The sequence below is a fragment of the Zonotrichia leucophrys genome, chromosome 12 (genome assembly GCF_028769735.1).
Source record: "Zonotrichia leucophrys gambelii isolate GWCS_2022_RI chromosome 12, RI_Zleu_2.0, whole genome shotgun sequence".
Lineage (NCBI taxonomy): Eukaryota > Metazoa > Chordata > Aves > Passeriformes > Passerellidae > Zonotrichia > Zonotrichia leucophrys.
In genome coordinates, this window is record NC_088182.1 from 15,567,773 (window position 1) to 15,580,611 (window position 12,839).

The 12,839-nt window shown below is 42.3% G+C and overlaps 1 protein-coding gene across 14 annotated transcripts in view; it reads left to right on the plus strand.

The window, feature by feature from the left end:
- The window catches only part of DOCK3 (dedicator of cytokinesis 3), a 187,548-nt gene that overhangs the window by 102,958 nt on the left and 71,751 nt on the right, over positions 1–12,839 (plus strand). For 10 of the 14 annotated variants that reach the window (XM_064723947.1, XM_064723948.1, XM_064723950.1 and 7 more), the window contains exons 13-15: positions 2,784–2,872; positions 4,936–5,061; positions 8,517–8,534. In XM_064723947.1, the coding sequence (XP_064580017.1) occupies positions 2,784–2,872; positions 4,936–5,061; positions 8,517–8,534 (233 nt within the window). The remainder of the gene's footprint in view (positions 1–2,783; positions 2,873–4,935; positions 5,062–8,516; positions 8,535–12,839) is intronic. The other 4 variants (XM_064723946.1, XM_064723954.1, XM_064723941.1 and 1 more) reach the window with 1 other exon arrangement.

Here is a 12,839-nt window from a genome sequence, read left to right on the forward strand (position 1 = left end):
GGCCAACTCCTAAACACCATAAAGATGAAGTAAGGAGAGAGGTGTATTTGTACTTTTCAAGGAGCAGGAAAAAGCATTCCTTTTATACACTATGTGCTTAAAGCTTACAGCTGCCACAAATGAGGCAGCTAGAAAAGCCTTTTCACAGGGAGAAGCTGGAAAAAATTTGAAAGACTGAAAACCTAACAAAGGCTGAAACAAATACATGGTCTGTAAATGGAGACTTCTGCTGAATCCACAAGAGAATGCTTATGGGAGGGGAAACAAGAAATCAATTTACTTCACCAATCTTTCTCAGCTTGCCTTATTATTGTTAAAGATTTATGTCTGAAAAATATTTTTTTCTCACAATTGAGATTTTTCTCTTTGTTAATCCCACAGTCATGTTAAAATCTCCCTAAGAGGATAGAGTACCACAGCTGTAGCTATAAGCTCATTATGCAAAAGCATACTTTTATTATTCTTTTTAATATATATGTAAAATAATTTAAGTGAGATGAAAGTTACATTCTCAGTCCATTTTTTCTGAAGTAACTTAATATTTTGTATTAATTTTTATCTTTATTAAAATTTTTTGCTCACTGAACATTAGTCTTTGTGTTCATCTTACAATTCCCCTGAAAACTTCATGCATTTCTCTTCCATATTCACATTTTCTGGGGGTTTTTTTTTTCTGCCCTATTTTCTTTGAATCTTTTTTTTCCTCTTTCTCCAGCCCCAGATCTTGAAATTCTTCTCTGTTAATGCCTGAATGCCTTTCCCTTTTGCTGTTCTATTGTTGCTGTTTGCCCAGCTGGACAAGAGCTCCCATCCCATTGCTGTCCCCAGCTGCTGTGGGATGGAAAGCATTCCAAATGTGCATTTGCTGCACAACCAGCCAGCCTCAAAGGTGAAGGATGGCTCGGGAGTGAATTCTTATTTAAAGGAGAAATAGATTCTTTTGTCCACTTGGTATTTGGACAAGTAAAATGTGAGCACAGTAAGACACATTCCAAGTGTTTCCAGGCCAGCCTGTCCAAGCTGGGAGATGATCTTCCTTCCTGGCACTCAGGAAATGCAAAGTGCAGCTTCCACCAGCACTTGGTACAAAACTGGCTTCAAACTGCCTTCAAGTTGATTTTTGGGATGATTTGGTTGCAGGTTAATTTCCAGGCATAAGTTACTGGAGGCTGAAACCTCTTTTAACTTGCACTGCATAGCAGTAAAAAATCACCTCAAGTTAGACATTTGTCTGTAACTGTGAGGATGGTTTAGAGTTTGTACTGTAGATTCTCTCTCTACTTTTAGGAGAATCTTATTTAAGTAGGATAAATGGCTTCTAATGTGTTGACAATGTGAAGATAATTTTTATTTTTTCTTGATGAGCTGAATTATCACACAACACTACAATTATTGGCAGGGTGTCCTGTCCATTAATGCCTCAGCTCTGTTGTGTTTTGGTTTTGAGGGATTGTTTTGGGGGTGCAAATAGAGTCAATTGACCATCCTGGGAAGTTCTGCTGGGTCACTTCATGCTGATCTGCCTTGTGTGACCTTGTGGGATGTGGTGTCTCCTCCCAGAAGGGACTCAGTACTTCCAGGAGTGGGCAGTAGAGCAAGTGAAATGTTCTGTGTTTCATTTGTTCCAAGTTGTCTCTGTTCCTTTTGCAGTTCTAAGAACATTTGGGGGTGTCAGTAATTGTGCCATCACAGGCTTTGGGGGTTACCTAATTATTCTTGGCAGCACATGGTTTTGCAAGACTGAAGCTGTAGGAAATTACCAGTTCCTACTTGTAGATAGCCTGAATTCCTCCTGCCATGCTGTTCTTCAGTTACATAATGCAGCAAGCAAAAACATCCCCACTGTCTTCACAGGGCTGCTGTGTGTCCTACCCTGGCTGTGCTGACATGTTGTACTCTTGGGGGGAGGCAAAAAAGGGAAAAAATGGAAATATCCTTGGAGAAGTTTTACAAAGTAGTTCTTTTCTCGAAACCCCTAGGAGCTGAAAGCTTGGAGTATTAGCTTTATTTTTTTTTTAACCTTTAAGAGTCAATAGGACAGAAGTTTAATTAAATGGTTTAATCCAATTGCTTTTCAGGAGAAATGAGATTCACTATTGCTGCTGAGTTAAGAATTGCTGACTTTGTGGGGTATCATTGAATCTTGCCGTGGTAATTTAGGTAAAGCACAGATGTATTTAAAATGCAGTTAGACTTGAGCATGACACTGCTTTGCCTTTCTCTTTAGACCAGTAGCACTCTTTGGGGTAAAGGTGCCATTTTTTTCCCACGGGAGAAGATGATCTGGCTCACCTTCCATTCAAAGCTTGACAAAGGAGGTCACTTCTTTGCCTTTCTCTCCCCAGGGTGAGGTCTCTCCCATCCTGTGGGACAGCAGCCTATGGCCTCAGTGTGGGGATGGTTTCCTTGGTTCCTGTCCCAGTGGCACTGCAGTTCCTGCATGTTGTGCTTTGCATCCTGAACAGAAGTGCAGCACTCATTTCTACATGACAATTCAGATAGAACGTCCAGAGCTTTCTTCATGCTCTCATAATCTGAAGAGTGGAACAATGGCTTTTATGACAGAAGAGTCACCACCAGCTCCAAAGTGTCCATTGAAGGGACATAACTATTAGAGAATATTTTTTTTTCCTTCCACTTTTAAAAATAAGAGTTATGTGGAATTTCTCTCATGCATCTGACCCCTACAAGCTTTCATATTATCCCTACAGCAGAGTTGACTGTTGTGTTCTAAGATGGTTCAGTGAAAGCATTTAACTGGAATTAGTGTTCTTTTGTTCTAGGTGTACCAATGAGAACGAATGGTGCCAGATCCACGAAAACATCATCCGCAAGTCCAGCACCAAATACACAGCCCCCAGCTCCAACTATGGTAAATACCTCTGGGGCTTGTCAGAGCCACAGCTGAACATCTCCTCTAGAAAACAGCTGATTATTTGTAGCAGAGAAATGCACTGAGATGTGAGGTTTTCCTTTGGTAGCTAATGACAGATAAATAGGGAAAGTAAAGCCTGTCTTATCTGTTTACCTCATGTAATGATGTATGCAGCTGCTAATTCAGAGCTATCACTGCTCTCCCATTCCCAATGAAGCAGCTGATAGGGTACAGTTCAGCTTCATTACAGCCAGTTCTGCATTCATTACCAAGTGCCTGAATCATGCTGATGTCCAAGTACTGAATTTGTCTTAATTTTGCTTGTTTGCATATTGAGACACTAGTGGAATATGCAGTGCACAGTCCCATACAAGAGATTAAGCACAACAATAAGCAAATAAAACATTTTGCAGATATGGAATTTTACTGTGTGTAAAGCTGGTTTCATTCCCTGCTGCTCCTCCTGCTACAGTTAAAGTTATCCACTAGTCATTATTAAAAGATCTTCCTAAATTCTTTGTAACTTTGAAAACTTGAGTAACATGTCTGAACTTCCAAATTTGCTCCACTCCTTTTATACTGGAATTCTTAAAATTTATTTTCATTGGTTTGTTTTTTAATAGCAAACAAGGATATAAAATGAACAAGTTTTCCTGTAAGTGGCAAAAATAGTCAAGGCTGATTTCTAATGAACATGTCTCTTGTGTGCTGTGAAACCTTCTGTACACACAGACACCCTCATACCTGGTATTCAAAGGGCTTGGATGTTTTCCATGCTTTCAGAGCCTGTGTTTTCCCTGCAGTGCTCTCCTGCCTACCCAGCTGGGCAGTTGCAAGTCCATGTTTTGGCAGCTTTTGAGTACATACATGCTGACTGTCCAGCTGGCTGGTTGGCCTTTCTTTTCTTTCATTCTAAGGCTTTATCCTCTTTTTTTTTCATCCCAGCTCCTAGAATTCATGAAATGTATACAATCTTCATGTAATCTGGGTATCTACTTATTTGCCAGATTTGACTGAAGCCAAACAACAGGCTTGAAAATTATTTCAGGGGGAGAAGGCAGGAAGTGGGTGGGAGGTACATGATACTCCTGGTTTTGTTTCCCTGGTAACTTCTCTGAGAAAATGGTGACTAAATATTGGTCACAAAGCCCAGATATGGAGCCTAGGAAAGAGCCTGACTTTGGCTCATGCAAAAATGTGCATCCAAGGCAGGGTTTGGTTTGGTGTGTTCTGGGCAGTGAACAGAGAGGACAGAGAGAACTCTTGACCAAGTGACACTGAAGGAGATGGAGAATGTGGAAAATGGCTCTGTGCAGGTAATTCTCGTGGGTATGAGGAGCTGGTAGTGTGTGCTCAGCAGGTGAGACTGGGCTTCAATGGCTGAGCTCAGTCCTGGTATTCTTTCATATGGTAATGCTGAACTGCATCATTTTACCAGTTCACTCTCCTGTGTTGTAAATTAAAACCAGGTGGAGAAAACAGCTGGACTGAGATGAAGTGTGGAATTATTCCTATCTCAGCTCTGAATCACAGAGCTGGTTGCTGAAGTCACTTTGGCCAGTTGGCACTCCTCAAACATGTTGAGGAACTGTTGGGAATTTCATTAAAATCATCAGCCCTCTATGAAGCAGTTAAAGAAATAAGTGGAAAATATATACTTTGAGATTTACATTTTTTCATGGTATAAAGCAAAGTTAAAGGTGCTTTAGAGATGTTCCAGAGCTTTGTGTGGTTGGTGCTCCCTCAGACAGAGGTGTTGTAACCTGCTGCATGTGAAGGAAAGAAATAATGGTACTTTCTGTACCTGGGACATGCCTGCAAAATTAAGTATTCTGACTGTTAGGAGTTGTATTTTAATATAATTCTGTGTGCTTAACTGGTACCTTATAACAATTTTGTTTCCTCCATTTCAATTTTCAAGTGCTCCAAGGGAGAAAAGAACTGTTTATATTTTGTATTAAATTAACTGTGGAGAAAACATTCATTTACCTGCATGCTTTGTACACACAGAATCTAATTCTTAGGTCAGAAACAATGAACCTCTTTGGTTTTTTTCCCAGGACTTATAATATCTCTTCAGCTTCTTCGTGGTGACATGGAGCAGATCCGAAGGGAAAACCCCATGATCTTTAACAGAGGTGTTTCTGTCACCAGGAAGCTGGGATTTCCTGATGTTATCATGCCAGGTAAGCAGAGCAGCTCCAAGCTGAAATATTGGTCATTCTTTTCTCCTACTCTCCCAATCGAGTGCAACTGGGATGGACACTTTACTTGAGTGGGATTTGTAACAGAGTTGTCCTGTTTATCAGTAAATGCCAGATTTGGAGGGGTAAATGCTAAAGCATTGTCAGGAACAGACATTACAGTGAGAGGTGTTAAAACCACAGGGATAGAAGGGGATCTGGAAGGATTGCTCTGATACTCCCCACAACCCCTGCCAGTTAATATCCCTTTTTTACACCCAGCATAGAGATGTTTCTTTTTAAATGCATGAAATTTTTTCTTCCCAACAATCCAAACCCTGGAAAAAAATGAGTTTCCACTTTGCAACCTTGATGTTTTTGAGTTTGTGTGATCCTTTTGCAATGAGAAGCAGAGAAGGTGCAGGTCAGGTTTTCCCTCTGGCCTCACAGAGCAGCTGCTCCATGGCTGCAGCCCTGCTGTGCTTGCTCTGCTCCTCCCCTCTGGAGCAGCAGCTGGAGATGCTTCTTGGCTTGGCAGCCCCAGCACAGGCAAGAGTTCATTTGAGAAGAGCCCAGAATGTGGGCAGTCATGCAGCCACATAAAACCTGGTGTTACAGTGGCTTGGCTTTTGCAGTGTGCTAAGAAATGGGTTTGCTAATTAGTAGTGTTTGAACTATTACTTCATTGCTGTGATGAGCAAGCCCAAGGATGACTTTACAGGCATGGGAGATTTGATGAAAGCATAATGGGAAAAGCATTAGATTTTATTACTCAAAAGGCTGCAGTGAGACATCAGTACCAGAAGCAGTTGTAGCCTCATTATGAGAGCTCTTCAGAAACCACAATAAAATAGGGAGTAGGTGGGAAGCCTTTCTAGAAACTAAAGAGTCAAAGGATACAGAACAACATGTGTATATTTACTAATGAGCTTGAAAATAGTGGTAACAGAGCAGCAGAGGATGTGGGCTATAAAGCCAATTATAAGTTTTGGTTCTTAATGATCTCATAGCAGTTCCAGGCATAACCTAAAGCAATCAAATAGGGAAAAGATGAATTATTGCAAGGTGATCTGCTGTAATTGAGATCACAGCTGGATGTGTCACATTTACACACGTGTGCACGGGAGTTGATTCTCCTGCAAGAACTGCTTGATCCTCCATTTCTGTGGCTGAAGCTGTACCTCAGGTGGCTCAGGCCACTGAAGCTGAAAGAACAGTTTTGTGTCCTCAGTGTTCCCTGAGTAACTTTTCTTTATTTTCTGGGCCCTGGCCCCTCTGCATGTGCACAGTGTGTCCCCTGTATTTCTGCTTTGGGCCAGGGCTGGAGCAAACAGGTCAGCAGTGCTCATACAAAAAATGCTCCTGCCCTAAGCTTTTAAAATTCTCTGTTCACTGCAGCTAATCCAAATTTCCAGATTCTCTTTGTGAGAACCACAGTTCTTTCTGGGGGATACACTGGGGTTTTAAGATAGTAACCTTTTTGGAATTGGACTCATACATTTATACACGCACACACACACACATATATATGCTCAAAATGCTGATAGATAGAAGCAAATGTGTGAAAGGATCACCATTCTGCTATTAAATGCTTCCTGCCTCTCTACAGGGTCTGGGCACAGAACTTCTCCTTGATTCCAGGTGTGCCACAAGAGGTTTTCATATATAGAGTTTAGATGCAAAGCTTTAGGCATTGTGGGAATAATGCTGCTATTTGTGAGGAAAGGCAGCTTGTACGTGTCTGTAAACACCAAGGAAGAAAAGCAAAGCAGTTGAGGAAGTGTGAATCAACTTTCACTGTAGTTATAAATGAGGACATTGCCAGAGTAGAGAGGAGCTGTGAGGAGAGGGATAGTCATGAATGGGGCTCCAAACAAAGGCTTTCACTATCTTGGGTATTCCCCAATTGAAATGTAATGGAACTCCACTGATGCAGCAAACAGTGTTCAGTCTAATCACTAATCAGGGTTTTTTTGGAACTCAAAGAATGTTTGATGTGCTCAAGTGACAGCAGATATTTACCTGTTGTTTGCTTTTAACACAACAGATCCAGCTGGGGCTGGAGTTTGCCTGACATCCAGGGTAGAACACTGGGGCTGTGATACCCTTCAGGTGGATTGGCCCAGCTGCATGAGCAAGGAATGTCTGTCTGTGGACTCTGTGCTTCTGTTTCTACAGCCAGGCTCAAACATTCTCCCTTAGCTTTATGAGTGTTGTCTAAAGTTGGAAAATAATTCATTGGGGACAGACATGACCAAAACAAGAGAAACAAAAACCCCTAACCAAAGACAGAAGCCTGTCATGCACATGAGCAGTTCTCAGCCATGTCTGCTGCTTTAATAGTCTTTGTCAAACCAGCTCTTCCTTGCTTTGCTTCAGAACTGTTTGTCGTTAACACAGGGTTTCCTCTTCCAGAAAACAGCACAGAAAATTCATGACTTGTGCTTTGCAAGTGGATACAGATTTTTCAGGACAGTGTGGTTTAAAAATGTTTTTTATGGATAAATTAATAAAGGCTATGTCACCTGGTGCTTAAATAAAAAAACAGTGATCATTCTGCTGAACCAAGAAACCTATTTTTTAAAAAGTAAATACCTCTAGTACTTTAACTTAATTTTATTGTCATAGGTTTAAACAGTTTAATTTTCTTTTTTAACAGGAAATCCTCTCACATCTTAACTATTAAAATTTTGTAGCTGTCTCATTACTGTTTTCCTATCCCTTTTTGTTTTCTAAAGTGTAGCATTAGCTCCCTGTATCAAGCCCTCTTTTTCTGTCCCTCAGATAGGAGAAACATCAGTGCTAGCTGGTCATCATTGAGAAACAAAGTGAAACTGGTTCTTTATGGGTTTGTATCTTGCATGGTTATGCAGAACAAGTTTAGTATTGTATAAAACAACCCTTCCTGCCTTCTTTTGTAAAGATAAAATGTTCTTTGTTTCCTACTGTGTTGTGATCTGACAAGGGCGTCATAAAGACTTCAGTTATCTTTTTTGGCAAAATCAGAGGGGATTCAGTCAAACCAGCCTCCTGAAGAAGTTATGGTGGGGTCTTGTTCATTTATGGTTTGTTTTGTTTTGTTTTTTTTTATTCCTTTTTTAAATTGCTCCTGGGTTTAAGGCCATGCATCTGATGGTGCCAATTTTACCTTTCCCAGAGCTGAGAGCAGTGAGGCCTGTGCTGCTCCTTGGGGATTGCAGCTGGGCTTTGTGCAGGACTTGCTGAGCAGAAATCTGTTGCACAGGCTTGGTGTTTGTCAGTCCCCCAAGGACATCCCTCCCTTGCCCATGTGCTGATAAGTATTCTGTCTTTTCCTTTGATCCTCTGATGAAAAGTGCATGCTTCATCTCCGACTCGTGAGTGATGTTTCTTTCTCTTTTTTCTCTCTCCTTGTCTTAATTTCCTGGCTTCTCTCCTGTTCCTTTCCCTTTATTCTCTCCCCTTTGTTTCTGATGCAGAGATGAAGATTGTTGGGTGTAAGTTTCTGTTTTTCTGTGTAATGTCTGCTTTTTGCTTGCTTTTTTCCCATTTTCATATCTTCCATGGAATGTTGGGATTGATAAAGACAGCGAATCATAACATCACAGGGAAACTCTGGTGACAGGGAGGTGCAGCCTTTGCCTCTCTTCATACCACAGGCTTTCAGGCAAATTTAGGAACTGTGACAGGTGAATCAGTAAGAAACAGGTGAGAAGCATCTCAATATCTGTTCAGTCAACGAGCACAAAGTCATGGCAAAAATGCATTGAGGAAAGGACATGGTAAAATCCATCAGCCATTCTCAGAATGTTCATGGCAAGAGTGTTAATGAGACCAAAAGCCAATTTTGTAATGATTATCACCAGAAAGTATCTACAGGGAGAATAAAAAGTGTTATTGTCATAAATAAACTTGTGGAAATGGAAAATTGGCGGAGACAAAAAGCATTAAAAAACAACTTCCTACTACTGAAAGGCAACTATTCCAGGGAAATCACTGCATTTAAAAAGGGCATTGTATAAATTCTTTTCTATACATAGAAGTCAAACAATGGGTAGCAAATAACCTAATAAGTATTGCTTGTCCCTTTTCTTTGAAACAATTGTGTTCTGCTCAGTGAAAGCTGGAGAAGCACACGGAGTTAAACTTGCATAATGCTTTCTTTAGAGAAAAAAAAAAGCTAATTTAATTTGCCATAGAGGCAGGAGATAAAAGCTTTGTTTCCCCTTGTTGCTGTAATATTGCTCACAATTATGTTAATAGTTGCTCCCTGTAACTATTTCAAGAATATAGGCCTTAAAAAAAGCCTGCTGCCTGGCTGCTGAAGGGCCAGAGAAATGAGCTGCTGGAAGGGATGGAATGTGATCCCCAGCGTGGGACTGTGCCAGGAGCGCAGTGAGAATATGGGGGGGGTGCAGAGGGGTGGCACTGTTAAGGCCAGGAGGGTCACCCAGTGGGGGGAACAATATAACACAGACAGGCTGCTGGAGACCCTTCCCAGTGAGCCTTGGCCACTTTGTCCTTGTCCCTTTGGTTTGAGTGATGGGATGAGCACAAAGCTGCTCCCGTCAGCCTCAGCTGTGCTGCAGTCCCTGCCCTTCACAGGAAGCTGTGGGCTTGCACTGGAGGCAGCTGCCCCTCCAGCTGAGGGTGGAGTTCTCCTGTTTGAGACCAGGAGCCCATCAGTGCCCCCTCCAAAGCAGCAGCTCCTGGGAACAGAGGGAGTGTGCAGGGAAATGGGAGAGGCTCAGCCAGGAGGCAGAGCAGTTCCCCTGCAGGGAGCTCAGACACACAGAGCCAGAACACGGGATGGATAACACTGCACAAGAACACAAATCCTCTACACTTTATGCTTTGCTTCAAAGCCTTTCCTTGCTGGCCCAAGGCCTCAGCTGGAGCTGCTGTAACTTGGCTCAGGTCAGTGGGGTGCTGCTGATTGGCTCTGCTTGTTCATTTATGGATGGGACATAAATGCACAGGTTTGGGTTTTCTTCAGAAGCCACTGTGGAAGATACTCTGAATGTCTTTCTTGCCCATTCACTCTTCTGTGAAGTGCCACTATTTTTGAAGAGATGCCAAACCCAGAGGTGTTAGAGAGTCCAGCAGACAGTGCATCACAGTGTGGGGCCCTAAGTGAATAGGACCAGTGCAGCAATTTCATAAAAGCAGACCTAAACTCGATATTCTGATATTTTTTTCCCCCTTGGCTGCCTAAATTGTAAAAGACCAAACTTCCACCTTAAAAAATCCAATATTCTCTGCATAAATAGTTATTTTAGTTAGCTGAAACTAGATCTACACATGCAGACTTCTGAGAGCTGCTGCTTTTCCCCAGCTTGCAGGGACATATTACATGTCCACAAAGTCACAAGCTCAGAAAAAGAAGTTGTAAGAATTGAGAGACCAGAAATTTGTGTCTCTTTCTCCTGCATAAACTTCTGTGAATTATGTGCCCTTTTTTGATACAGTATTCTGCACAAAACAGGGACCTTTCCTGTCTTGTGGGACCAAAATCTTTAGGATCCCTGAATAAAAAGCGTTTGATTGAATGCAGACAGTTCCTGTAAATTGTTACTATTTTGCAGTACCGGTAACTGGTCAGTCTTCCAGTGGAAAACCTGCACACCCTGTCAGGATAAACTGCCATTTCTTCTGCTGCAGCCTGGACAAGGAGTGGCTGTTGGGCTGCTTCAGGTTATTAGTCTTGAAAATGATAAATAACTATTTGGAAGTCTTCCAGTACATTCCTTTATACTGCAAATGCAAAATCAATACTTGCCTCATGTAGCCTTTTCCACCACTCCCTTTTGCCCCCATTACCATGAAAATAGTTTCAGGTCAATGCAAGTGAGCCCCCCCCAAGCTATAATCTATGATTTATAATTTAAACAGCTGTATGTTGGACATTGGGCCTCATAAATAGGTTAAAACATACAAACAAAACCCCAGTAAAGGTGAAGGGAATTTATAAAGAAAGAGCCCCAAAAAATATCAGAAGATGATTTTTTGATATTATCATGGAAAATACTGTCTTTCAAGGCAGTTGATCCAGAATTAATGTCAGTAACTATATGTGTATAAAAAGTGCATGGATTATGCTAAAAAGAAGTTTACTTTTGCTTTTAACTGGCAAACATTTGTAGAGAGATGGGTTTTGAAACAAATCCTGTTCTGAAAAATCTGAGGTTTTCAGTTCATCCCTGACAGCCATCCAGCACAGAGACCTCAGCTTAAAATGACATCAGCAGGCTTTGCTCTATAAATACCCATGGCCCACTGGCCTTGTAGCATCTTTTATTCCTCTTCTGCTGCTGGGAGGCCACAGCTCAGCCAGTTCTGTGCTCTGTGCTGCTGTTTGGGAAGGCCTGAGGTGGTGCAGGCTGAGGTCCCAGCCTGGCTGTCCCCCAGAATGCAGGATTTGCTGTCACAGGCACAGGGCTGTTGGTGCAGTCTGCATGAGTGGTCTGACATCCTGAACAAGTGCATTGTTTGTCTCTCTGGCTCTTTGCAATGGAATCCATCTGGCCAAGCCCTGTGTGCCCACGTTCCTGCCTGGCCAGGTCACAGTCTGTGGGGCTGGAGCTGCCCAGGCCACTCCTGCTCCTGCTGATGCCACCGTGGGCCTGACCTGTGCCACGTGTCCCTCAGTGTCCCTCAGTGTCCCATGCCAGGTGTCCCTCAGTGTCCCGTGCCCACTGTCCCATGCCAGGTGTCCCTCAGTGTCCCATGCCCACCGTCCCTGCGTGCCCAGCCCCACGTGGGGCTGAGCTTTCTCTCTGGCCCTGCACACTCAGAGCAGAGGCTGCAATGAGCTGCTCTGTGCTCCAGCCCTTGTTCTGGCTTCTGTGCCACCCACTGGGGTAGCAGAGCTCAAATCTCCCAAAACCACAAGCAAATGGAGGAAAACAAAGGGCTTGTGAGGCCTCAGGTCAACTCATATGCTAGGAAAAGGTGATTGCTCCTTGTAGGAAGGTGATTTCCACCAAAATAATCACCCTACCTGATGGTTAACTGCTTTTTCTCTTTGTTAGATGCATTTGCTTCCTATTTTTACTGCATGTAGTGATCTTTTTTATTTTTTTGAGGAGCCAATAGACTGTTTTTACAAGAGAAGATACACTGTTGTATTTCACTATAACACGTTTTCCATCTTTTCCCTTAATTTTTATGCAAATCCACTGGTTTTAAGATCCCTCTACACCCCACCCCAAAGGCAGTTTTTTTAATTAGTGGAATAATATCCCTCCTGTTAAGCTTAATAGAAGATAAGATGCTATATATAACCAAATGCTGCCTTTAATTTAGGCTGGAAAATGATTTGCTATCTAACATTGGACTTTGTGTAGCCAGACTGCCTTCCAGAAAAGAGGTCACAAGTAGGGAGCTCCTAAATACTAATTATAGTGAGTACAATTAATTTCTATTAAGATTTACAGCATACAAATTGAAACTTTTTTCCTAATTGAGAAAACCACTGAGAGAAAGGGATGGAGTCTGTTAAGTACGAGAATTGTCAAAGCAAAGGACTCAAACCATATTTTGTGATGAATTTTGTATTTCCTTGCTATCCCTATAATCAGGATAGAGGTATCTCAGCTTGATTTTGATCCCCAGGATAATCTTCTCTATTGTGGCCTGTGGATTGTTGCATTTGGTTTTGCCTTGCTAAGCCAAAGCAGATCCAAGATCCCAGGTCTTTCCCCAAGCTCTTGCTGTCATCTTTTCCCCGTTGATGCCCCCTGGCAGCTCAGCCTCTGGCTGGGAGGGCTCCCAGCACTGACCCTGCAGCAGAGGGAGGCTCC